At 41.4% G+C, this 24,821-nt stretch overlaps 1 protein-coding gene across 3 annotated transcripts in view; it reads left to right on the plus strand.

The window, feature by feature from the left end:
• LOC143171989 (spindlin-Z) overlaps positions 1–24,821 on the plus strand; it is a 75,493-nt gene that overhangs the window by 24,977 nt on the left and 25,695 nt on the right. For all 3 annotated transcript variants that reach the window (XM_076361188.1, XM_076361190.1, XM_076361189.1), the window contains exon 2: positions 20,155–20,380. In XM_076361188.1, the coding sequence (XP_076217303.1) occupies positions 20,329–20,380 (52 nt within the window). In that variant the 5' untranslated portion in view covers positions 20,155–20,328. The remainder of the gene's footprint in view (positions 1–20,154; positions 20,381–24,821) is intronic.

Consider the following 24,821-nt stretch of genomic DNA (forward strand, 5'->3'; position numbering starts at 1 on the left):
GTGCAGGAGAGCTCAACGGGCCCTGGGCTGTCCACTATTTATAGAGTAAGATGATTGACATACAGTCATATTTGCATATCAGCAAGATGTTTGGGTCACTGCTCCAGGCAGCCCTTGGCTACTGCGTTGCCATCCATCCCCAAAGTCCAGCATAAGCTGGATGCAGCCACAACAACCCCCACTGGTGGTCGTTGCTTACGCAGGGGAGGGGGGAGCACACCGCCACAAGGTATTTAAAAGACGTGTAGATGTGGCACTTAGGGACGTGGTTTAGTGGTGGACTTGGCAGTGTTAGGTTTATGGTTGGACTCGATGATCTTAAAGGTCTTTTCCAACCTGAATGATTCTATGGTTACAACAGTAAATCTCTTAAGTAATTAGCACATTTGGGAAATGCCAGTAAAAGTACCAGTATTGACTCGTTTTGGTGGATGGTAGGTGTTGAATAAATAGGAAGATGCCCTGAGTCAGTTTCTCATATTACTAGCAGGAAGGAAAACTTATTTGGTTATATTGTGCCATATATGAATTAAATAGCAATGCATCTTTTGGGTTGATCTAAAAAGGAATGAAGTTGCTTTGTTTCTTTGGTCAGCTACCCTTTTTCAAATCTGAAACATTGCTTACTTTAACTTATTTATGGAAGCTGTAGTATAAGAAACAAGCAAATTATAGGTGCACACTGCGAGCTAGTTTTCATTAGGAAGGTTAGTTTCTTTTACCTACAAGAATAACCTACAGCTGAACTTCTTGCATGGTCTCCTAGGGAGTTCTCATAAACCATACTTGGCATGTCCTTGGATTAGTTTTCATTCAAATTCCATTAGTGATTTGAAAGATAAAATATAGGTATGCTTACAAAATTTGAAAGAAGCATTTTGGGCTGCATACTTCTTCAAAAAATAATTGGAAAGTACAGAAAGATAGTAAACGGAAAACACAAGACTCGGGAAATGTGGCTTAGCTATCATCAGCTTAACCTTCTGTCAAGAAAGCCATTTAAAGTAGATGATAATTTTGAGGACTCTTCCAGGCCTACTTATCTATGATGCTATTTCATTATACATATTAGAGAGGGGGAATGCACTTAACACCTGTCTCTGAAGCCTTCAGCATACAGAATAGTTCAGGAATAATTGGAAAAGCTGTAGACTGGTAATATAGACATTTTTATGAAAACTGTTGCTTTCTTTTTTGTATGAGTTAGTAACCTTTTTTCCCAGAAATATTAGTAAAAGAAAATGTTGATAAAACTCAAATATACTTGAGAGTTTAGTTAAAGCGTATTGCTTTGCATAACCATTTTTAAAAAATGATTTGGGGTTGTATGGATCATGTTGTTTACTGCTGAGGAAAGTCATCTCCTTCCGCTATTCTCCAAAAAAAGCTAGGATGACATTTTTCTTAAGCTGTATGAAGAGAATTGAACAGTGTGATAAATTCTTCTTGCTTCTGAGGGCCAGGATTAGCATACTTCATTAGGGGATTGGACTGTCTACATAGTAGCAGAATTAAGTGTTAAGGCTCCCAATGGAAGAAATAAAATTCACCACCTTGTCAGTGAAGTCGTAACTTAATTGCCGATGTCCTGGGAAATTAAGGGAATAGAAAGGAGAGGTTTCTTTTCTACCAAAACTTGTTTATATTTTATGTCACTACAGGAGAGACATTTGCTGAGTTCATCCATAACTTTACAAATACAGAGAAAAAAAACATCCCTCTAACACTTCTCACAGAAACAAGATTACATTAAATCCCAGTGTTAACTTTTCCTGCTTAACAATTATACTGGATTAGTAGGAGAACTCAGTATTTGCATTGGTTATGGAACTTGATTCAAGCTCTTCAGATGGACAGATCTTACATGTGATAGAAACTAGGAGTTTTAGTTCTTAAAAGATATGATTGCACAAGGTGTTAAAACAGATGGTCCAGAGGACTTTTCAACTTTGACATTAATAGGTGGAAAAGTTAGTTTCTGTTTTAGAGGACAGGCAAGATTCAACCTTATGTCTGACTGTTTTACAAGGAGGTGCAACTCACATGCCCAAGGCTGAATTACAATAATTTTTCATTTTTTCAAAAAGAAAAAAAAAATCCATTGTTAGTGGAGCTAGCTACTTGTGCTGCTTCTGAAGATCTTCTAGAAATAGCTATGCACGTAGAGAAACCAGAGATGAATTTTGAAATGCTTAGATCCTATAAAAAACAGCATGAGAGGCAGATATTGAGTTTCTGGAAAATCTGGCCAGATGTTCAGTGTATTGTTAGCAGCTGGAACATTCTGCCTCTAGAAGGATATTGACAATGTCTGAAGCATTTTAATACCAGTAGCTCTTGTTGTCGCAGGTTGCCTGCTATGTAGAGGAAAAAAGTCACGTCTCAAACTTGAAGATAGATACTATTGGAAATGAGAACACACTAAAGGAACCATTTCTCCTCTGAAAACTTCAGCTGCAAAGAACAGGGAAGAAACTAATGTGTAGTTAGTAGTCATATGCTTTACATATATTGTTTCAACAAAGCAATGAGTGGTAAGCAGGTCTGAAAGAAGGATATTATATGATTGCCTTGTTTGCTCTTTCTCTAGAAATACTGGTGATTCTATTCATTCTGTATACCTTGAAACTCTCAATTGCTTAATGTATGTGAAGTGCTTATCTGTCATATTTATTATTAATATTTTAACTTGTTTTCAGCTGTATTAGATAAAGTTCTTTGTGATTGTAGAGTGTGTTTCACCTTTCAGATTCATAAGGTAAAATGCTCATCTGAATTACTGGTATAGTTCTTTCTCTTTTGCTGTAAACAGTTGTGTATGCATGGAGGATACATGTGCCTAAAATTCATTCTGATCAGTATTTATTTTCATTGATTCTCTTCATAAGTGTTGGCTGCTGAATAGTGAGGAAAAACAACTGTTTTCTGATGCATATTCACTTACCAAGGGGAGAAAGGTTCGTGGGATTAGGGCTTATAAAGTGATTTTGAGGTTACTGGGCAGGACTTAGCTTCTCAACAGTATTAACTAATTTTAGTCCATTTGCAGAACTTGTTGGTAAAATTATTTGTTTCAAAATGGTATCAAATTAAAAATTAAAACAAAACAAACAAAAACCATTCTCATATCCAGTGACTCTTCTTTTTTTCTTAAAACTGGTTAGTAATATAAGATTACAAAACAAAACAACTATGAACTGTTGGGTTTTATGTACCGTAATGAAAAAAATTTCTCTGGTTTAAAGTACAAAGGAAATAGTTTGGCAATAGTTCGGAAATTTAATTGTAAATGAGAGATCACCAGGTGGAAGGAGGGAAGGGACCACTGATTCTAAAACTTTGAAGAAATATGCTTCCTCTAACAGAATGGAAACACCAGTGTCTAGGAGCTGGTCAAAATTTGGATAGCTCCAAGGTTAAGAATTAAAAACTGTGTCCTCTTATTTCAGAGTTAATACAGCATGCTAGGGTAGATGACATAGCAGGTGGGAAATGCTTCTAAAGAAGGCATAGAACAATCCTTTGGTACTGGGAGAAAATAAAATAGTGCTGTGAGTCTGTCCATGGCTCTGTTTATGCTGGAAGCTACTTCATATTTAAATTTGGAAGTCCTTGTTTGCAATTGCTTTTGAATGCCCAAGATCAGCCATTAAGACTTGTATTTTTCGTTATAGATGTATGCTTTAAGCTACTTGGAGTGAACTTCTAAGAAAACTTCAGCCAAAGAAAGAAACTGTAGCCTTTCCGGATCTAATATCTTAACTTTTAAAGCAGAAAGATGAAATTTTAGAGTGCATATATCTTTGATAAGGACATAGCTTGTCCTAATGGAAAAACTAGTGAACTACTAATAAAAAAATTCAACTCTGGACAAATAAGCACTGAGCAATTGCTGTTCACGCATGCTTAGCAAAGACTCACTGGGGTTTGGCAGCAAAGCTCTCTGAAGTCCACACATATGTTTTCTTTCTGTCCAGCATTATGTGGGGTGGGTAGAATTGCAACCATAATTGGGGAGTGTGGCATTTGTTGTGCTGCTGAAGACCGGAGAGACTTTTTGCATTTGTCTTGTGTTCTGCTTTACACTCTTTATGTGGTTTGGGTATTGACTGAAATGCAGAGTTTTTCAGAGGTGAAAACTACAAGTTCTTTGTGACAAGCAGCCCTCGGTGAGAAACCAGAAACCACAGAGAGGCCATGTATTGCAGCTAGCTGTGCAAAGAGGCTAGGTCAGGAAAAAATGCTGCAGTGATCCTGAGAGAGAGTATTGTTATGAGGAACTGACATGAAGAAAAGTTAGGCAAGTGATTGGACTGCTTGTTGTCAGATGACTGAAAGAATTTTTCTATAAAGCGATGGTAAAATGACATGGATGGAAGCTGAAGCTGGGGAGAAGGATAATACAGAAGGAACATTTGTGTAAGGCAATGCTTGGAGAGTAAGGTCTTTAAAACAAGTTTAGGAAGAAGTGAAAGACGACTTGTTTTGTTTGAACTCCAGTATTCTGGAGTGGCAGGTAGCTTTAACAACTGTGGTTTAAAGACAAATGGTTTTGGCAGGTCAAGAGACCTAGCCAATCTGAAAGGAAAACTGATGCGTAATAGATGTGGGCAGAGCCAGGCAAACAAGATACTGTCAGTGGCAAGAACTTCTTAACCTGATACCCTCAATGGAAGCGCTTGGATGTATTGTGAGCTGTGGGATGAACACTTGCAGAAGGCTAAGTACCCTTACAGATTTAGAATGTAAACTATGTATGCAGTATTAATGGAAACTTTTGTGCACTCATTAAGGCTTATCTCACCTCTAAAGCAGTGAAAATCCAGATATTTTAAATGTTGTGGACTTTCAGAAGAGCAGAGCTCTAAAGGACTTGGAGATAATTAGTCACATCCTGCTTTGAACTAGAGTGAAGTAAATGTAACGTGTGCAAGACTGCCTTTAATATTTGTTTAACTCTTATTAAATAGTAATTTATTGTGCATGCAAAGCACCAAGGATCCTATTGGAAGAAAAATTTTGTAATGATTTAGCTACATACTTTAGAGCAACAGAAAAATTTCCTGGAAGCTTCTGTAGAATAAAACTCTTGAAGAAAAAATAAGTATTTATAATTAATTTAGAAGGTGTGGGTGGTAGGGTTTTTTTGTTTGTTTGGGGGTTTTTTATTATTATTATTTATCAAGCAATGTTTGTATGCAAAGAGGTTGAATTTTATATTTCTGGGGATTGGTTTTTGAATTGTACTTTTCTTAAATGCAATTTTTTTACAAGGTTCAAATATATATATATTTTTTCATATTTAAGAGAAGAGAGATCAGTGAGTTAATAAATAGGATTTTTCACAGGTTGAGATTCCTACCTAACTTTATACTTAGGAAAATTAAGAGGATACTTCCATGTCTCTGATGGATCAGACTTCAATTTCTGCACTTTTTCTTACTAAGAATCTTTAGACATCTTGTTCTTAAAGCTTTTTCCTGCCCCACTGAAGATTAAATTGACAATCTAAACTGGTACAACCTGGGATGTCATAACCCTGAAGATAAATACCGGTTCTCTTATGGTGTGTTCAGACATACTTAAAAGGTTAAATTGTGTTTGAATAGGATGAAAATACTCTGTTTATACACACAGAAGTTTCTGCAAAGGAAGAAAGGCCTATATCCTTTCTAAGGATATACCTGAACAGCAGATGAAGACAATGGTATTATGCAAAAGTGCCTGTCTACATATTTAGGTAGATAAAAGATGATATGAAGATTGGTGGCAAGGAACTGAGAGGGGAAACAGGGAAAGAAATAATAATGAAGTCCACACAGGCTGTACTGCAGTACACGCTGTCTAGTTTTGACTGCTATAAAAAGGCTAACTATCTGTACTACCTTTAATCTAGATTAAAAAAAAAAAAGCCAAAATGTATCTGAGGTACATCTGTGCTATCACTGTACGGATGTTCAGATAGCTATTAGGCTCTACCAGACTAACAGCTGACCTGCCAGTTGAGTCATCTCAGGTCAATTTATCTCGGACAGTTCTGGTGGGTTGACACTGGCTGGATGCCAGGTACCCACCAAGCTGCTCTATCACTCCCCCTTCTCAACAGGACAGGGGGAGAAAAATATGACAAAATGCTCGTGGGTCAAGATAAGGACAGGGAGATCACTCAGCAATTATTGTCTGTATTGGATTTATGTGGCAAAGTTTTGGTTGCAGGGGTGGCTTCTGTGAGAAGATGCCAGAAGCTGCCCCCATGTCTGATAGAGCCAGTTCCAGCTGGCTCGAGGACAGACCCATCGCTGACCAGAGCTGAGCCAATCAGCGATGGTGGTAGCGCCTCTGTGACAACATATTTAAGAAAGGGTAAACACTGCTGTGCAACAGCAGCTGAGAGAGGAGTGAGAATATGTGAGAGAAACAACCCTGCAGACACCAAGGTCAGTGAAGAAGGAGGGGGAGGAGGTGCTCCAGGCGCCAGAGCAGAGATTCCCCTGCAGCCCGTGGTGAAGACCATGGTGAGGCAGACTGTCCCCCTGCAGCCCATGGAGGTCCACGTCAGAGCAGATATCCACCTGCAGCCTGTGGAGGACCCCACAACAGAGCAAGTGGATGTGCCCTGAAGTAAGCTGTGACCCTGTGGGAAGTCCGTGCTGGAGCAGTCTCCTGGCAGGACCTGTGGCCTGTGGAGAGGAGCCTACACAGGAGCAGGTTTTCTGGCTGGACCTGTACTTCATGGGGGACCCACACTGGATAGTCCAGCAGAAGAGAGACAGTAATTGTTGAGTAATCTCCCTGTCCTTATCTCAACCCACGAGCTTTCCATTGTATTTTTCTCCCCCTGTGTTGTTGATGGAGGGGGAGTGATAGAGTGGCTTGGTGGGCACCTGGAGGCCAGCCAAGGTCAACCCACCACAACGTCATGGGCAAAACAGACTCTACTTGGGGGAATTAATTTTAATTTATTGCCAATCAAAACAGAGTAGGAAAATGAGAAAATAAAAATTAAATCTTAAAACACCTTCCCCCCACCCCTCCATTCTTCCTAGGCTAAACTTCACTCCTGACTTCTCTACCTCCTCCCCTCAAGCAGTGCAGGGGGACAGGGAATGGGGGTTGCAGTCAGTTCATAACATTTTGTCTCTGCTTCTCCTCATGCTCTTCCCCTGCTCCATCGTGGGGTCCCTCCCACGGGAGACAGTCCTTCACAAACTACTCCAACGTGGGTCCTTCCCACGGGCTGCAGTTCTTCATGAACTGCTCCAGCGTGGGTCCTTTTCCACGTGGTGCAGTTCTGTAGGAATGGACTGCTCCAACGTGGGTCCCCCACGGGAGCACAGGTCCTGCCAGCAAACCTGCTCCAGCATTGGCTCCTCTCCACAGGCTGCAGTTCCTGCCAGGAGCTTGCTCCTGTGTGGGTTCTCCATGGGGTCACAGCTTCCTTCAAGGAACATCATGGAATAGTTTGGGTTGGAAGGGACCTCTAAAGGTCATCTAGTCAAATCCCCCTGCCGTGGGCAGGGACATCTTCAACTAGATCAGGTTGCTCAGAGCCCCGTCCAACCTGACCTTGAATGTTTCCAGGGATGGGGCATCCACCACCTCTCTGGGCAACCTGTTCCAGTGCTTCACCACCCTCAGCGTAAACAATTTCTTCCTTATATCTAGTCTAAATCTACCCCCCTTTAGTTTAAAGCCATTCCCCCTTGTCCTGTCGCAACAGGCCCTGCTAAAAAGTCTGCCGCCATCTTTTTTATAAAGCCCCCTTTAAGTACTGAAAGGCTGCAATAAGGTTTCCCCAAAGCCTTCTCTTCTCTAGGCTGAACAACCCCAACTCTCTCAGCCTTTCCTCATAGGAGAGGTGTTCCATCCCCCCGATCATTTTCGTGGCCCTCTTCTGGACCCACTCCAACAGGTCCGTGTCTTTCTTCTATTGGGGACCCCAGAGCTGGACACAGTAGTCCAGATGGGGTCTCACCAGAGCAGAGTAGAGGGGGAGAATCACTTCCCTCGACCTGCTGGCCACGCTGCTTTTGATGCAGCCCAGGATACGATTGGCCTTCTGGGCTGCGAGTGCACATTGCCGGCTCATGTCCAGCTTTTCATCCACCAGTACCCCCAAGTCCTTCTCGGCAGGGCTGCTCTCAATCCCTTCATCCCCCAGTCTGTATTGATACCAGGGGTTGCTCTGACCCAGGTGCAGGACCTTGCACTTGGCCTTGTTAAACCTCATGAGGTTCACACAGGCCCACTTCTCCAGCTTGTCCAGGTCCCTCTGGATGGCATCCTGTCCCTCTGGTATGTCAGCCACACCACTCAGCTTGGTGTCATCTGCAAACTTGCTGAGGGTGCACTCAATCCCACTATGTCGTTAATGAAGATATTAAATAGTATTGGTCCCAGTACGGACCCTTGAGGGACACCACTCATTACTGGTTTCCACTTGAACATTGAGCTGTTGACTTTGAATGCAGCCATTAGCCAATTCCTTATCCATCTAACAGTCCGTCTGTCAAACTCCTCTCTCTCCAATTTATAGTCCAGAATGTTGTGGGGGACCATGTCAAAGGCCTTACAGAAGTCCAGATAGACGACATCCATAGCTCTTCTCTTGTCCATTGATGTAGTCACTCCATCATAGAAGGGCCGCTAGGTTGGTCAGGCAGGACTTGCCCTTGGTGAAGCCATGCTGACTGTCTTGAATCGCGTCCCTGTCCTCCATGTGCCTTAGCATATAGCTTCCAGGAGGATCTGTTCCATGATCTTCCCAGGCACAGAGGTGAGGCTGACAGGTCGGTAGTTCCCAGGGTCCTCCTTTTTACCCTTTTTAAAAATGGGTACAATGTTTCCCTTTTTCCAGTCACCGGGGACTTCACCTGAATTACAAGATTTTTCAAATATGATGGAGAGTGGCTTAGCAACTACATCAGCCAATTCCCTCAGGACCCTGGCATGCATCTCGTCGGGTCCCATAGACTTGTGTATGTTCAGGTTCCTCAGGTGGTCTCGAACCTGGTCTTCTCTTACAGTGGGAAGGACTTTGCTCCCCCAGTCCCTGCCTTGAGGTCCATGCACTCGAGAGGTGTGGGAAGAGAGGTTGCCAGTGAAGACTGAGGCAAAAAAGTTGTTGAGTACCTCAGCCTTCTCCTCATCCGTTGTTACCAGTTTGCCAGTCGTGTTCATTTGGGGGGGTACGCTTTCTTTGACCTTCCTTTTCTGGCTGACATACCTGTAGAAGCCCTTCTTATTATTCTTTGCGTCCCTTGCCAAGTTCAGCTCCAGATGGGCCTTGGCCTTCCTGACCCCATCCCTACACAACCGGGCAACATCCCTATACTCTTCCCAGGATACCTGTCCCTGCTTCCACTGCCTGTGCATTTCCTTCTTGCCCTCTAGTTTGACCAGCAGGTTTTGACTCAGCCATGCTGGTCTCTTGCCTTCCTTTCCTGATGTCTTCACACGGGGATTGAGAGCTCTTGCGCTCTGTGGAAAGCGTCCTTAAAGATCTGCCAGCTCTGTTCTGCTCCCTTGTCCCTGAGGGCAGTTTCCCAGGGGGTCCTATTGACTAACTCCTTGAACAGCTGGAAGTTTGTTTTCCTAAAATTCAGGGTCCTGACTTTACTCTTCGCCTGTCCCATATCCCTCAGCACTGCGAACTCCACCAGTGCATGATCACTGCAGCCCAGGCTGCCTCCAATCTTGACATCACCGATTAGCTCACTTGCGTTGGTAACCAACAGGTCCAGTAACGCATTCCCTCTGGTAGGGCTGTCTATTACCTGGCCTAAGAAGTTATCCTCGATGCACTCCAGGAGTCTCCTGGATTGCCTACAGCTCGCCGTGCTACTTTTCCAGCAGATGTCGGGGTGGTTGAAGTCCCCCAGCAGGACGAGAGCCTGTGAGCGTGATGCCTCCTGTAGCTGGAGTAAGAAGGCTTCGTCAATAGGCTCCCCTTGATCGGGCGGCCTGTAGTAAACACTGACCACGAGGTTCCCTTTGTTGCCTCGGTCTCTAATTCTTACCCATAAGCTTTCAACCTGCTTGTGGCTATTCTTCAGAGACAGCTCTTCACAATCTATCCATTTCTTGACATAGAGGGCAACCCCTCCGCCCCTCCTTCCTCGCACTCCTCCTAGCCACACTCCAGTCATGGGATTCATCCCACCAAGTTTCAGTAATGGCAACTAGGTCATAGCTTTCTAGCAGCACGGTGGCTTCCAACTCCTCCTGTTTGTCGCCCATGCTGCATGCATTGGTGTAGTGACACTTCAGCTGGGCTGTCGGCCATGTCACCTTCTTAGAGGAACACACCTTAATTCCTTTGAGGTATTTCACCAGTGTTTCCCTGTTGGCTCCTATTACCTCAGGAGCCCCCGGCTCATCTCTGTAAGACTTCAGGTGTGCTCCAGTGTACCCAGCAAGTCTCAGAGCAACAGGCTGAGGGCCCTTGCTAGCACCCCGTCCCTCTAACCTTGGCGTGTTGTCCCACAGCTTGTCATGGGCAAGCCTGATATTATCTCCCTCCCCCTTCAAGTCTAGTTTAAAGCTCTGTCAATCAGCCCCGCTAGCTCATGAGCAAAGACCCTCTTCCCCCTTTGAGAAAGGTGAATCCCATCTGATGCTAGCAGGCCTGGTGTTGTGTAGGCCATCCCATTATCGAAAAACCCAAAATTCTGGTGGTGACACTAGCCACAGAGCCATGTATTAATAGACTGGGTCCGTCTGTTTCTTCCAATATCTCTGCCCGCAACTGGAAGGATAGAGGAAAAAATTACCTGTGCCCCAGATTCCCTTACCAACTGTCCCAAGGCCCTGAAGTCTCTTTTGATTGCCTTGGACTACGTGTTGCAGCTTCGTTGCCACCCACATGGAAGAGCAATAACGGGTAATAGTCTGAGGGCTGTACCAGGTTAGGAAGTTTCCTAGTGATGTCTTTAACCCGGGCCCCCAGGAGGCAGCAGATTTCCCTAAGAGGAGGGTCTGTCCAGCATATTGGACCCTCTGTTCCCCTCAGAAGGGAGTCACCCACAACTATAACCCGTCTTTTCTTCCTCGTGGAGGTGATTGTAATATAGGGGGTAGGCCTTTCTGACCTTGGCAACACCTCTGGTGTAGATGGACCATTATCCGTTGATTGGCCTTCCACATCCAGAGTCTCATACCTGTTGTATAGAGGCACCTGGGAAGGCGAGGTAGGCAAGGAGGGGGTTTGCCTGCCACCCCGAGTGTGGACTTGCCTCCATTCACTCCTTTCCTTTAAGCTACTGCCTTCAGCCTGGCAGGGGGGGAGGATACAGGATCCTCTTGATCTTGGGTTTTTTCTGGTGGATGTTCCTGTTTCTGTCTCGGGGAGGGCAGAGCATGGTTCCACCAGTCTATCTCTTTTTCAGACTCCCTGATGCTCCTTAACCTGCCCACTTCCTCTCAAAGCTCTGCCACCAAGCTGAGCAGATCATCCACTTGGTCACACCTCACACAGCTGTTCTCGCTACTGCCATCAGGTACTAGTGAAAGGCTCTGGCAGCCTGAGACCTGGATGGCTGCATGTTTTCATGGGAGCTCTGTCTGGGTAGCCACATCAGTTCTGGTGAGTGCAGAGGACATAGCTTTCTGCTGGGTGGATACCATAGTTAAGCTCCTTCTGAGAAGGTGATGACCACCAATTGAACTCACCTCTTGAGCTGGTAGGGTGACTACGCCCTTCCTGCATGCTGTTCTGTGCGAACTGCTGCGCCATGCCCTGGCTGACATGCTGCACCCTGTTTGCCTGCTCTGTTCGAGTGCTCCTGGTTGCTAGCGCTCCCTAGGCTGCTTTTTATACATGTGGGGGTGGCTGCGGTTGCTCTGGCAATGCCCAGGCCTCATCAGTGTCTCCCGTGAGAGCTGCTGGCTCCTGGTGGGTCTCTCCACTGCCCTGGCATTTCCCTGCCTCAGGAAACTCCCCTGTGTGCCAAGATCTGCCATGCTGCTGTGGATCGGGCTGGCTCTGGAGCGGCTCCCCTCAGCGACATCCACCTGCTCCGGCATGGGGTCCTCCACGGGCTGCAGGTGGATATCTGCTCCACTGTTAACCTCCATGGGCTGCAGGGGGACAGCCTGCCTCACCATGGTCTTCACCATGGGCTGCAGGGGAATCTCTGCTCTGGTGCATGGAGCACCTCCTCCCCCTCCTTCTTCACTGACCTTGGTGTCTGCAGGGCTGTTTTTCTCACATTGTCTCACTCCTCTCTTCCAGCTGCTGCTGCACAGCATTTTTTACCCTTTCTTAAATATGTTGTCACAGAGGTGCTACCACCGTCACTGATTGGCTCAGCTTTGGCCAGTGGTGGGTCCGTCTTGGAGCCGGCTGGAACTGGCTCTGTCAGACATGGGGGCAGCTTCTGGCATCTTCTCACAGAAGCCACCCCTGCAGCCCCCCCGCTACCAAAACCTTGCCACTTAAACCCATACAACACTTTACTGTTTATTCTGTTTCCACCAGTGGCCCACTGAGTGAAGTCTTTGATACTTGTAAATGCAGTGCTGTTCTTAGGAATTCCTTGGAATTGTATATATTGTATGCTACTTACGGAGGCTGTCACTTTTTAAGGACAAAATCCTACATTCATGCTGGGTATGGAATTTCCACTGTATTCTTAAGGCTAACAAAATATCAAGCCAGTCAGATGTAGATTAGGTGACATTGCCTTAATTTGTAGATTACTAGAATGTCTGAAATAATCCTTTGATTGCAGTAGGATTTACAAGTGCATGAAAAAGTTCCTTGGTATGCTTCTAAGAAGTAGAGGTTCAATTCTAGATACCTAAAGTTTCAAAAAAGTAGTTCTTGATATCTGGGGAAAAATTTACCTCCTTCAGTGCTTAATTTCTAGACAGCTGAACTTTGGTAGTCAATTTCAGTCATGTGGCACTAGTGTTCTTGAGCTGGAAAACATTTTGGAAATCTCACATTTTATGGTTGTTTTCATATGTGGATTTTATTTATTTTAAGAATGCAATGTATACTGTGAATGTTTGAGACAAACACTCTACCCTTCATTGTAGGGTGCTTAGAATTAACTTCAAAATTGATCTCTCTCCCAGTAATACAAAGCTTTTGAAGGTGCAGATGCTAGTGAAATATCTCCAAACTCTTGGTCCTTGAATTGGATATAGTGTGGTGTTCCTGTAACTTAGAGCAGTTGTCCAGGATCGCAGTGTCAAATGTAATAACTCTGCGTTTGGATTTTTTGTTTGTGGGGTTTTTTTCCATAGAAGGTGGAAAAATCCTGCTTGGCTTTTTTTTGTTCAAGTCTATTGACAGATGGGTGCTGTAATGCAGACAAGAACACGCTTAACTTCCGTGCCTTGTATCTCCCACAGTAACCATCTATGTAAGCATAAGGGTGCTACAGACTAGGCTAAAAACTATTCTATAATCTTTCTGAGGAAATAATATGGTTTTTGTACTTTACCTACAATAAAATTTTTGAAACAGAAATAGGTGCTTTGTGACTTGGGGGGGTGAGAATCCTATGCTTTCATGCTCTCTCTACTGGTGTTTTCATTACAATTTTCAAATGTAGTATGTGAGTTCTGAAAAATAGTCTTGTGAGATGATACTCTTCAGAAGTTAGGAGTGTGGTCATTGAGCCCCTGAAACTTAAAATACTAAGCAAGTTCATTAGAGTCAGTATTATAAAACAGTATTTTAATGAAGTTCTTACTGCTGCTTTTGCTGCTACCTGAGTTAAGTATACACTCCATCTGTGATTATTTCAAAATATATCTATTGCAAAAATAAGACCTCTTAAATGCTGAACTGAATGAAGTGAGAGAGACTGAGTGCTTTAACAATGTATGTCATGAGGAAAATCCAGTGGAAATAGAGAACAAACTATACTGCTTGTCTCAGTAACAACTATATCTTGGTAATTCAAGGGGTAGAACAAGTATGGCAGGAAACATTGGAAATGGTACTTTCAGGATTTCTGTCTCTTTTTTTTTTTTTTTTTTAATGAACTTTAAATGCAGTCTTTGAGGGTTACTGTTTACATGTGTTCTCATAAAACTACACTAATTGCTTTAAGATCATGAACCTCATGTTTACCTGAAATACTACGTCTAACTTCAGCGGAGCTAAGCTAAGGACGTGCTGAAAGGTGGTTTAGACAAAACTTGTTCAAACTATTGACTCAGATAGAAAGCTTCTGAAAGGTTAATATCCTTTGTAAAGCTACCTACCTAGTTCCGAAACATTTGGAGTATTATCTAATGTAATAGGTAATAGGAAATGTTGGGATAATCAAATATTACTGTTAATAATTGTTCTTCCAATATGTTTTTTGATTTTTTTTTTTTTAGAACTCCTAAATTATATCGACTTCCATAGTTTTATGATATAATAGGGAGTTCTTGTCTCCAGACCTTCTCAGAAAACCTTTTTTTTCTCTACAATATGGTACAATCCTCATCTAATTTATCCATTTGCTTATGCTAAAATTGTTATTAAAAATAAATTAAACTGCAATGTACTTTCTCTTGCATTCGATGTTGTTGAAACAAAGTTGAAAGATAAAAGTTTACAAAAAGATTAAAAACCTTTTCATTCAGTTCCAGGATCATTATAAAATATTATAATCTGATCCCTAGAATTCATTGAGTGTATGCATGTGCTGAAGATAAAAGCCTGTATTTATCTGAATATAATCTGGTCTTTTTTTCTTCTGGCTTCACTTTTTAAGATGTTTTAACTGTGGTGGTGGTAGAATGTATTTTATTATGCTAGCTTTTACTGAAAACATCTGTATACAGTGCATTGTTTTTCTAGATATTTTCATATTAAAAAGGAAAGAAAACCAGATGAACTTTAGGTAGCACTTTTTTTTTTCCCTTTTAGCAGTAATGGTACAGCATTTATAGTCCCATTGTCAACAAGAGTCACTTGTATAGGCACCCTGTCAACAAGGGATGTTTTGTACAAATTTCAGATTATTTCAACCATCTGTTTAATAATCTACAGTTACATCAATATAGCATCTTAGAGTAAATGTAATTTGCAATTTTATTTTTGTATATGAATATATATACACACACCCACGCACAGTTGTATACCAGTACTGCTTGTTTCTGTACACTTCTAGGCAAATAACAATAAATCTATGGATAGAGGAAAAGCTGTAGAGGATATCGGAGGGGAGGGAAAGTAGTGCTTGATTTGGGGTCTGTCAACTGATAAATTCATCATTGAAATGTATTGCTCTTTGTGGTTGTCAGTTGTAAATAACTTTTGTGTTCGCAGAGCTAGTTTACTATAGTCTCTCTTCCCAGATGTCAGATGTTACTATTCCTACTAAATCCTAGTGTTAGGGAAAAAAAAGTTCTTAGTAATTGATATGCCAGATGAGTCTGTAGGATACTTTCATGCAGATTTGGAATTTGAGTGGTTGAATTTTCATACCTCAGGAAAGTGAAAATGTCCAACACAAACTAAAATCAGGTGTATATTTTTACATTCCCCCCTGTTATTTAGGAGATATTTTAACATTGATTGTCTTGGAGGGAGGGGGATGTACAGAAGACTTGCATAGGGTCACCCATTCTATTCATATGATAAGAATTAGGGAATCTAAATAACAGACCTGCCTCATCCAACTTGTTAGTGCCAAAACCGTTATACTACTTCAGCTGAAATGTATATCAGCAATTTTGAATTGAGTTATGGAAATCAAAATATTACGTACCAAGAAATCTCTTCAACTGACATATTTCCTTTCAGAATTACTTTGTTTACAGAAGAATAGTCTCATGTGGTTTACAGTTAAGGGTTTACAGGGGGGATTAAACTGGTTCATGAGGAAAACTGCATAATCTGTGCTCTGAGCGTACATGCTGTTTTTTCCCTTCTTTTGCCTTTATGCTGAAAAAAAAAATAATAATTAAATATAGCTCTATTTTCTTGTCTTGATATTGTCTTCCTCCTTACCCTGATAGCATGATTGTACTATTATCATTAAAACTAGTATGATAACTGACAATTTGTAGGCCTTGCTGGTTTTAATCCATCATTTAGCCTTTCTTGTGTGAAACACTCCAAAATAATTAGAACAGTATCATACAAAGTATTCATCTAACTTGCACATTGTTTTTCATAAGTGTGTTCTGACCTAAGAAAGAAAACACACTGAGGTTTTGGGGGGTGGTTTTTTTGTAAGCAAAACACTTGGGCTGGTGAGTAGTTGTAGCTGATGGCTAATCAGAAGAATGTTCTTTAAATGAAACCTGCAACTGAGCTGTTGGTGACCTGTGCAGTCAGGTGTGGGGGCAATCAGTGCCGAACTGGTAGGCTGTGATGCTTTTCTAAGATACTAGTAGTCTGTAAAGGCTATTATAGTGTGTTCTGGATGTGTCAGTTTGGATCAAAAAAAGCTACCTGTGTTTTATTTGCTATATGTGAAAGAACAAAGTAGTAGTTTTAGAATTGGTTCACTAAACTGTTATTAAAAAGGCTGACTTTCAGAAGTCATACTGAAATATTTTCAAGTGACTTAGCAGTTCCCACTTTAAATTGCTCAAATACTAAACTCTAGTGCTGTCAACAGAATTACCCTCAAAAGTTGATTGTTTCATAAGTCATCTTATGTACATCCTTCTAACAAGGAATTTCCATTCTTCCTTAACAGTATGGCTTATTGTTAGTAAGTCAGAAGCACATTACAAATTTCTTTTGTGTGGAACATGGCATTCTTAGACTTATAAATATTATGAATGACAACAGCACATTTAATGCTATCATGTAAATATTCCAAATCCTTAATATGGAAAATTATCAAGAAAAAAATCAACCCACAAAATTCTTTGTAAAAATGGCAAACTGAAATTGTAAAATACGGGGGGGGGATGTTCAGTGTTATGGCATTTGTCTTCCCAAGTAACCGTTATGTGTGATGGAGCCCTACTTTCCTGGAGATGGCTGAACACCTGCCTGCCGATGGGGAGTAGTGAATGAATTCCTTGTTTTGCTTTGCTTGCTCGCACAGCTTTTGCTTTCCCTATTAAACTGTCTTTATCTCAACCCACGAGTTTTCTCATTTTTACCCTTCTGATTCTCTCCCCCATCCCACCGGGGGGGAGTGAGCGAGCAGCTGTGTGGTGCTTAGTTGCCGGCTGGGGTTAAACCATGACACATTGTGACTGACCAGTAAACCCCTACAAAGGAAGAAGGCTCAGTGGAGATGGGCAAGGGCAAGGGCGACGTGCCCATGAAGCTCAGAGAATAATGCAGGGTGTGACTGACCAAAGCTGTTGCAAAGAAAGCTGGATTTTAGATAACAGTTGAGTGGATCAACTGGTAGTATAAATGTTTCTCTCAGATTTCATTAAAAGAGTGTGAATGTCTCCCTGAGTTAGCCAGAGCAGCATGGGGGGAGTGAATTAGGTGGCTCAGTCCAACATATAGTATAAAAACTAGACAACTAACAAAAGAATTTTGAAGAGAGCAACAGGCTTGAGCTGGCTTCAACCCATGTATTCCTTCCCAGTGATTCCAGCATCGTGACGTTGAGCATAGTATAGAGACCAGTAATGGGGATCACATTGGTATTGTGATTGAACTGTGTATTGTAATTGCTTTATTTTGCTAAGTGTAACTTATACTTGTACTGTGATTTGGGTATATTGCTGGATCACTGCTAAATCAGAAATCCCATGTAACATCAACTGTCTTCAAATAAGTAAATTTGATATTAAACATCACATCCTCCATGGGTGGAATATATAAAGAGCCTGATCAGAGAGCATTGGACTCTGGCAGCTATGGATTAGAAATCTAAAAAAAACCCCACATATAATACATACAGATGTTATGAAATATTTGCAACTTCCTGGATGACAAGTCAACAGCTTACTGGAAAAGGGTATTTTAATTAAGTGCTGACATTTTTCATGTGTGTGTGGTTGGGGTTTTTTTGTTGTTTGTTTAGTATAAAAGTATAATGCTAGATTAAAGTTGATTCTCTCTAAACCATAATCTCTCATCTCATCTGGAGGAAAAAAGTCAATTTCTCTTGCATGTGTACACAGTCCTTGTGAGACTGAATGTGGAAGTGTATTTTAAACTATAGTGAAATATTTTTGATGTCTTTGGTATAAAAAACTTTCTTGTGTTCTAATAAAATAGTTGGGCAAGCTAATTGCTTCCTATTGTTTCTTTGAATGTGTCTTAAACCTTGAATATTGTTCCTCTGGTACTGTTCAGCATTACTGTGTATATAATGGGTAGATTTCAGGAAGAGATGAAATGTGGAAAAACTGATAAGTTCCTTTAAATGGATATTTAAGTTTTAATTTCACAAATTCTTATTGCTTCCTGACTGAATGTCTAAAAACTTAGTTCTTCCAAATATAGCACAGATCTTTCAAAAAAACTACAAATTGCCAAATACTTAAACTACAAACACCAGGAACTAGTATTTAATTTTGTTTGTGTCTCTATCGCTCTTTATTCCTAGGAATATTCCTCTGCATTGATCTAATATTCCTAGGAGTTAGTGGATGTGATTCATGAAAGAATTGGCAAAGTGTTAGTAGATGTAAATGCAAGTTTCAGCATAGCACTTCATAGAATCATAGAATCATTGAGGTTGGAAAAGACCTCTAAGATCATCGAGTCCAACCGTCGACCCAACACCACCATGCCCACTAAACCATGTCCCTAAGCGCCTCATCTACACGTCTTTTAAATACCTCCAGGGATGGGGACTCAACCACTTCCCTGGGCAGTCTGTTCCAATGTTTAACCACTCTTTCAGTAAAGAAATTTTTCCTTACATCCAATCTAAACCTCCCCTGGCGCAACTTGAGGCCATTTCCTCTCGTCCTATCGCTAGTTACTTGGGAGAAGAGACTGACACCCACCTCGCTACAACCTCCTTTCAGGTAGTTGTAGAGAGCGATGAGGTCTCCCCTCAGCCTCCTTTTCTCCAGGCTAAACAACCCCAGTTCCCTCAGCCGCTCCTCCTAAGACTTGTTCTCCAGACCCCTCACCAGCCCCGTTGCCCTTCTCTGGACACGCTCCACTTGTACTATACCTCAAGGCATATCCTTGTATATTCAGTTGTTCAGTAAGGCATAAACAAAAGGTATGCTTTTCCCCACAGCTGGGTCACTAGTTAGGGGCATTCCTCTGTTTTTTACCCTTTTGTCAAAATTAACAGCAGGTTCCAAAGCCGCTGTTGGGAAGAAAAAAAAGTGAAAGGGAGAAGGCCACTGATGATTGACAGATTACAGAGAACATGATTACAGCAATCACATTTCTTAAGGAAACCAGGCTAAAAGGATGAGCTGGCCTAACCTGTTGTTTTAGCCGTGTGCAGCATTGAAATGAATGGATTCATTAGGAGAAATGTTTGCTGTCCAGAAACATTAGTCTGAAATAGTTGATCTGTAATTCTTCAAAATTTTAGGTGATAACAAGTGTCTGTAGCTTAAATCTTGGAAAAGATTTTAAAGCACTGTCCTCCCATATCTCCCTAATCTAGAGGAATGTGATTACTAAATGTTTCAGGAATCTGAATTTAGGTGTAGCGAATCACCAATGACTTTTGCAGATCTTCTATAAACTAATGACCTAACAAATTGGTAGTTTGAGTGTTACAATAGAATCTGTGGGTTTTTTACCTTTTAAGTGTTAAGATTTTTTTCTACAGTTTTTTTAACGTATCTGTAGAGAAGGAATTCTGATATGTGGGTGTGAAGCATTTTGGTTTCTTTTCTAACAAATGGAAGTAGTTGGTTTGTGCTTTACCTCTGGTGAAGGTAGCTCAGTTTCTTCTGCTTTCAGGCAGGGTTTTTAAAGTAGTAGTCATTCTTCCCTATACTAAGCAAAGCTTTTGGGTTTTTTTGTTTGCTTTTTTTTTTTTATGAGGTTTTTCTATGTGTATCTGTCTGTGGATGACTTTGATCTGATACAGAACTTGCATTGAGAATATGAGGAAAAGTATGAGCCTTAATATTTGGCTGTTATCTTGCCTACCTGCCCTCTGTTTACTGAACGCATCCAGAATAACAGAATATGAAGAGACTTCTCATTGAGCATGAAAGAAAAAATATTTTGTTTCACTTCAGTGTTTATTTTAACCAGGTCTCAAATCAGACTATACTTTCTGGTTTGTTTTTCAGAGCGATATAATCGAAAGTGCTTCTCCTATATTTGAGGAAGAACAAACTGGTGATTGGATGGTGGATTAATAAGTAGCTGTTGTATTACGAGAGTAAGAAGATATTTTGGGAGTTGGGAAGAACCGGATTTTCACCCTAGTCTAGCAGCTTTGCTGCTCACTTAAACACAGATGAATGAAGACCCCATTTGGAAAATCACCAGGTCAGCGGTCCAGAGCTGATGCAGGTGAGGTGTTACTGAATTTGGGGATTTTGTTTGTTGTTTTTTTAGTGGGTAAAAAAGTGTCCTTATTCTATAGATTTACTTATGTACTCATGGCTTTATGAAGCTGTTACTGTTTGTTTGTGGTTGGGGGGGGGTTGTGTTTGGTTTTTTGTTGTTTTTTTTTTAAGATAAGAATTATTGCTTTCATTATAGAAACTGTGGAATTGAAAGGATATACATAAATTTAATTAAGTTGTACAGACTTACATATAAGAAGTTATACTGGTTTTGGCTGGCATGGAGTTAAATTTATTCATAGTAGCTTGCATGGTGCTATGTTTTGGATTTGTGCTGAAAACAGTGTTGATAACACACTGATGTTTTAGTTATTCCTGAACAGTGCTTACACAGTGTCAAGGCCTTCTCTCTTTCTCATGCTGCCCCCCCCTGCAGCAAGTAGGCTGGGGGTGCACAAGAAGTTGAGAGGGGACACAGCCGGGGACACCTTACCCCAAATGACCAAAGGGATGTTCCATACCACAGACTAACACTTTAAGGGGAAAATTTCTCTTTTGCTCATCTCAGAAGTGCTGGAAAATAAACAGTAATGTATTCACCATATATTTATAACTTGCTGTAAAATTTTTAATGATTTTATAGAAATTGATCAGATAGTAATTGTGAAAGAGCATCTCTCAAAAACACTTCAGAAAGGTTTTTCTAAATGTACACAGAGATTATTGCTACATTGTGTGTTTCGTAAATTGAAATAATTAGTCGAAGTATTTTAAAGAATTCTTTATTTGAAGAAACTCAAAATATGAGTAACCATTTAGCCTTTTATGACTGGTTAGGCTAATTCGTAGTTTTGCAGCTCAATATACTAATGAATCTCAGTAAATCTTGTGGACTCTGTAGTAAGGATTATCAGCAATGACACAACAAAAAAATCAAGTTACCAGTCAAGAATTGTTCTGTATGCTGATATTTGGTCTTGTATAAACTAAGCCAGACTGCTTTAGCTGTACATTCTGTTTGGACTAGTGTGCAGGACAGGGACTAGAAATTATCAATTGCGAGTTAAGAATTCTACAGTCCAGCATTTTGTGGGTGAAAATGTTTGTATTGGGTTTGCGTGGCAAGATTTTGGTAGCGAGGAGGCTACAGGGGTGGCTTCTGTGAGAAGCTGCTAGAAGCTCCCCCTATGTCCGATAGAGCCAATGCCAGATGGCTCCAAGACAGACCCGCCGCTGGCCAAGGCTGAGCCAATCAGCGACGGTGGTAGCGCCTCTGTGATAACGTATTTAAGAAGGGGGAAAAAAAAACCCAACTGCACAGAACAATAGCAGCGGAGAGAGAGGAGTGAGAATATGTGAGAGAAACAACTCTGCAGACACCAAGGTCAGTGAAGAAGGAGGGGGAGGAGGTGCTCCAGGAACCAGAGCAGAGACTTCCCTGCAGCCCATGGTGAAGACCATGGTGAAGCAGGTTGTCCCCCTGCAGCCCATGGAGGTTAACAGTGGAGCAGATATCCACCCTGCAGCCCGTGGAGGACCCCATGCCAGAGCAGGTGGATGCCCAAAGGAGGCTGCGACCCTGTGGGAAGCCTGCACTGGAGCAGGCTCCTGGCAGGACCTGGGACCCTGTGGAGAGAGTAGCCCACGCTGGAGCAGGTTTGCTGGCAGGACTTGTGACCCCGTGGGGGACCCACGCTGGAGCAGTCTGTTCCTGAAGGACTGCACCCCATGGAAAGGACCCACGCTGGAGCAGTTTGTGAAGAACTGCAGCCCGTGGGAAGGACTCACGCTGGAGCAGTTTGTGAAGAACTGCAGCCCGTGGGAAGGACTCACGCTGGAGAAGTTTGTGAAGAACTGCAGCCCTTGGGAAGGATTCACGCTGGAGAAGTTCGTGGAGGACTGTCTCCCATGGGAGGGACCCCACGCTGGAGCAGGGGAAGAGTGTGAGGAGTCCTCCCCTTGAGGAGGAAGGAGTGGCAGAGACAACTGATGAACTGACCGCAACCCCCATTCCCCATCCCCCTGTGCCGCTGTGGGAAGGAAGTAGAGAAAATTGGGAGTAAAGTTAAGCCTGGGAAGAAGGGAGGGGTGGGGGGAAGGTGTTTTTAAGATTTGGTTTTAATTTCTCATTATCCTACTCTGATTTGACTGGCAATAAATTAATTTCCCCAAGTTGAGTCTGTTTTGCCCAAGACAGTAATTGATGAGTGATCTCTCCCTGTCCTTATCTTGACCCACGAGCCTTTCGTCATATTTTCTCTCCCCTGTCCAGCTGAGGAGGGGGAGTGATAGAGCAGCTTGGTGGGCACCTGGCATCCAGCCAGTGTCAACCCACCACAGTGTTGAAAGTGAATGCTGTTCGTTCATTCCTCTGTTTAATTATTTGCTTTTTAGTTGAACTTAGCTGAGTAATGTAACTTTCTTTGTAGTTGTTTTCTCTCTTCTGGAATTACTTCATGTTCTTTGGCGGGGGGGGGGGGGGGGGGGGGTGTGCGGGGAATGATGCCCTTCCTATTTTGTACTGCAAAACTCCCTAGTGACCTGCACAGTGAAAAACTTTGTAGACAAATGGTGCAGCACATCAGCTAACCCTGACCATTGTTTATTGGTGCTTTCCAAAAAATCTCATGAAACTAAATCAGTTTCATCTAAAATTGGGAAAGCTCAATTAATTTTTAAAATACCCAAGTGATAGTCCATTATGGTGCTTTTAAATACTTACCCAATTCATTCAGAAGTCAAGCAACTGATATTGGAAGATTTCTTTGAAACCTTTTGGTTTCAAAACCAGACTTTCAAAAACATTTTTACTTGTGGCTAGTTTGCATTAATGTTAGTTTGCTGTCACTCATTTGAAACATCTAGCGATTTCAAAGATATTTCCTGAAAGTATTTTTAATAGATAGTTTTAAAGAAGAAACCCAGTGCAGAGTTTTAGACATTTGCTTCAATTACTTTTCATTGAGCCAACTGATATGAGTCATACTACTTCTTGACACCACCAGGGTATTTGTGGAAGGAGAATTTTATTTGTAATAGAAAATAAAAGAAAGTAGGCTTTGATCTGGTACTTAATATCAGTATGGTTGACTTCTAAGCATTAGCTGGGTACTGTGCGAGTTCAAAAAAATTTAGACATTAGGTTTTTAAAGGTAGCTTTTAGAATAATTTTGTCTAACAATCTAATTGTGACATACAATGAACAATAACATTACAGCAGATTTGAGGTATCACAGTGTGAACTTTATGTAGAGGGTGACTTTTGTGAATGAAAATAGGTGATTTTACTTTACGTGTTGAGTTGAAAATTTCACTATTTGTCCTCTTAATTAAAAAAAAAATACTTATTTTAGATGGTCACACTTTCCGTTGTTATTTTATTATATTTTATACTATAATTGGCACCTTCATTTTGCACCATGCAAAATCATTATAATTAACACTCAGATTTCTTTAGATGCCATTTTTGCTTTTTAATATCCCTACACAACAGTTAATATTTAGGTCTTTACTTTTTTCTGTATGAAGCTTGTTTAATCTTAACTGAGTGTCATGGTTTAACCCCAGTCGGCAACCAAGCACCACACAGCTGCTCGCTCACCCTCCCCCGCTCACCACCACCCCCCCGGTGGGATGGGGGAGAGAATCAGAAGAGCAAAAGTAAGAAAACTCGTGGGTTGAGATAAGAACAGCTTAATAATTGAAATAGGATGATGATGATGATAATAATAATTAAAAAAATTGTAATGGAAAGGAAAACAACAAGAGGGAGAGAGAACTAGGAAGAAAATTAACTCTATCCCAGATGAAACCAGGACACTGAGGAGTCCTTAATTTATCCTCATGTCTGATTAATGTAGTATCACTGTCTTTTTGATACACATCTCCAAGTTGTATACGTTTGGTCAGTCTGAACTCTTGACGTAGTTAGTCTTTGTCTAGGCTTGGGTGTTGCCAGCTTCCAAAATTTGGATATATATTCTTGAAAATATATATATATATATATTCTGACCTTGCTGTTGTTGTTTCTTCTGCTGATCATATTTCATGGGCTGTAGGTAGTTGGCCTTTATTGCTTTCTGAAAAAAAAAAACTCATGTGGTGATGGAATTATCTGCTGTATGTTTCCTAATTATAGGTGTATATTAGGAAAGAGTGTACCAGGTAGCCATTATTAGGAGACTGTATAACCAACTCTATAATGTTTTTGTGTGTGTGTGTTGGGGATTTTTGTAAGCATACAACTACTGAACAGGAAAGACAGAACACTTGTTTATCATCGTAGTTTCACAGATAGTGGTCAAATTCTTTGAAAAGAACAGCAAAACCAGTAATTGATTTCATCAGAGTTTATAAAATGAAGATTTTGAAGGCTGAAAGAAAGACCTTGCAATGTGATATAAATTAAAATTATAGTGAGTTCATTGTATTTTATTAAAATAAAA

The sequence above is a fragment of the Aptenodytes patagonicus genome, chromosome W, assembly GCF_965638725.1.
Source record: "Aptenodytes patagonicus chromosome W, bAptPat1.pri.cur, whole genome shotgun sequence".
NCBI classification, from domain to species: domain Eukaryota; kingdom Metazoa; phylum Chordata; class Aves; order Sphenisciformes; family Spheniscidae; genus Aptenodytes; species Aptenodytes patagonicus.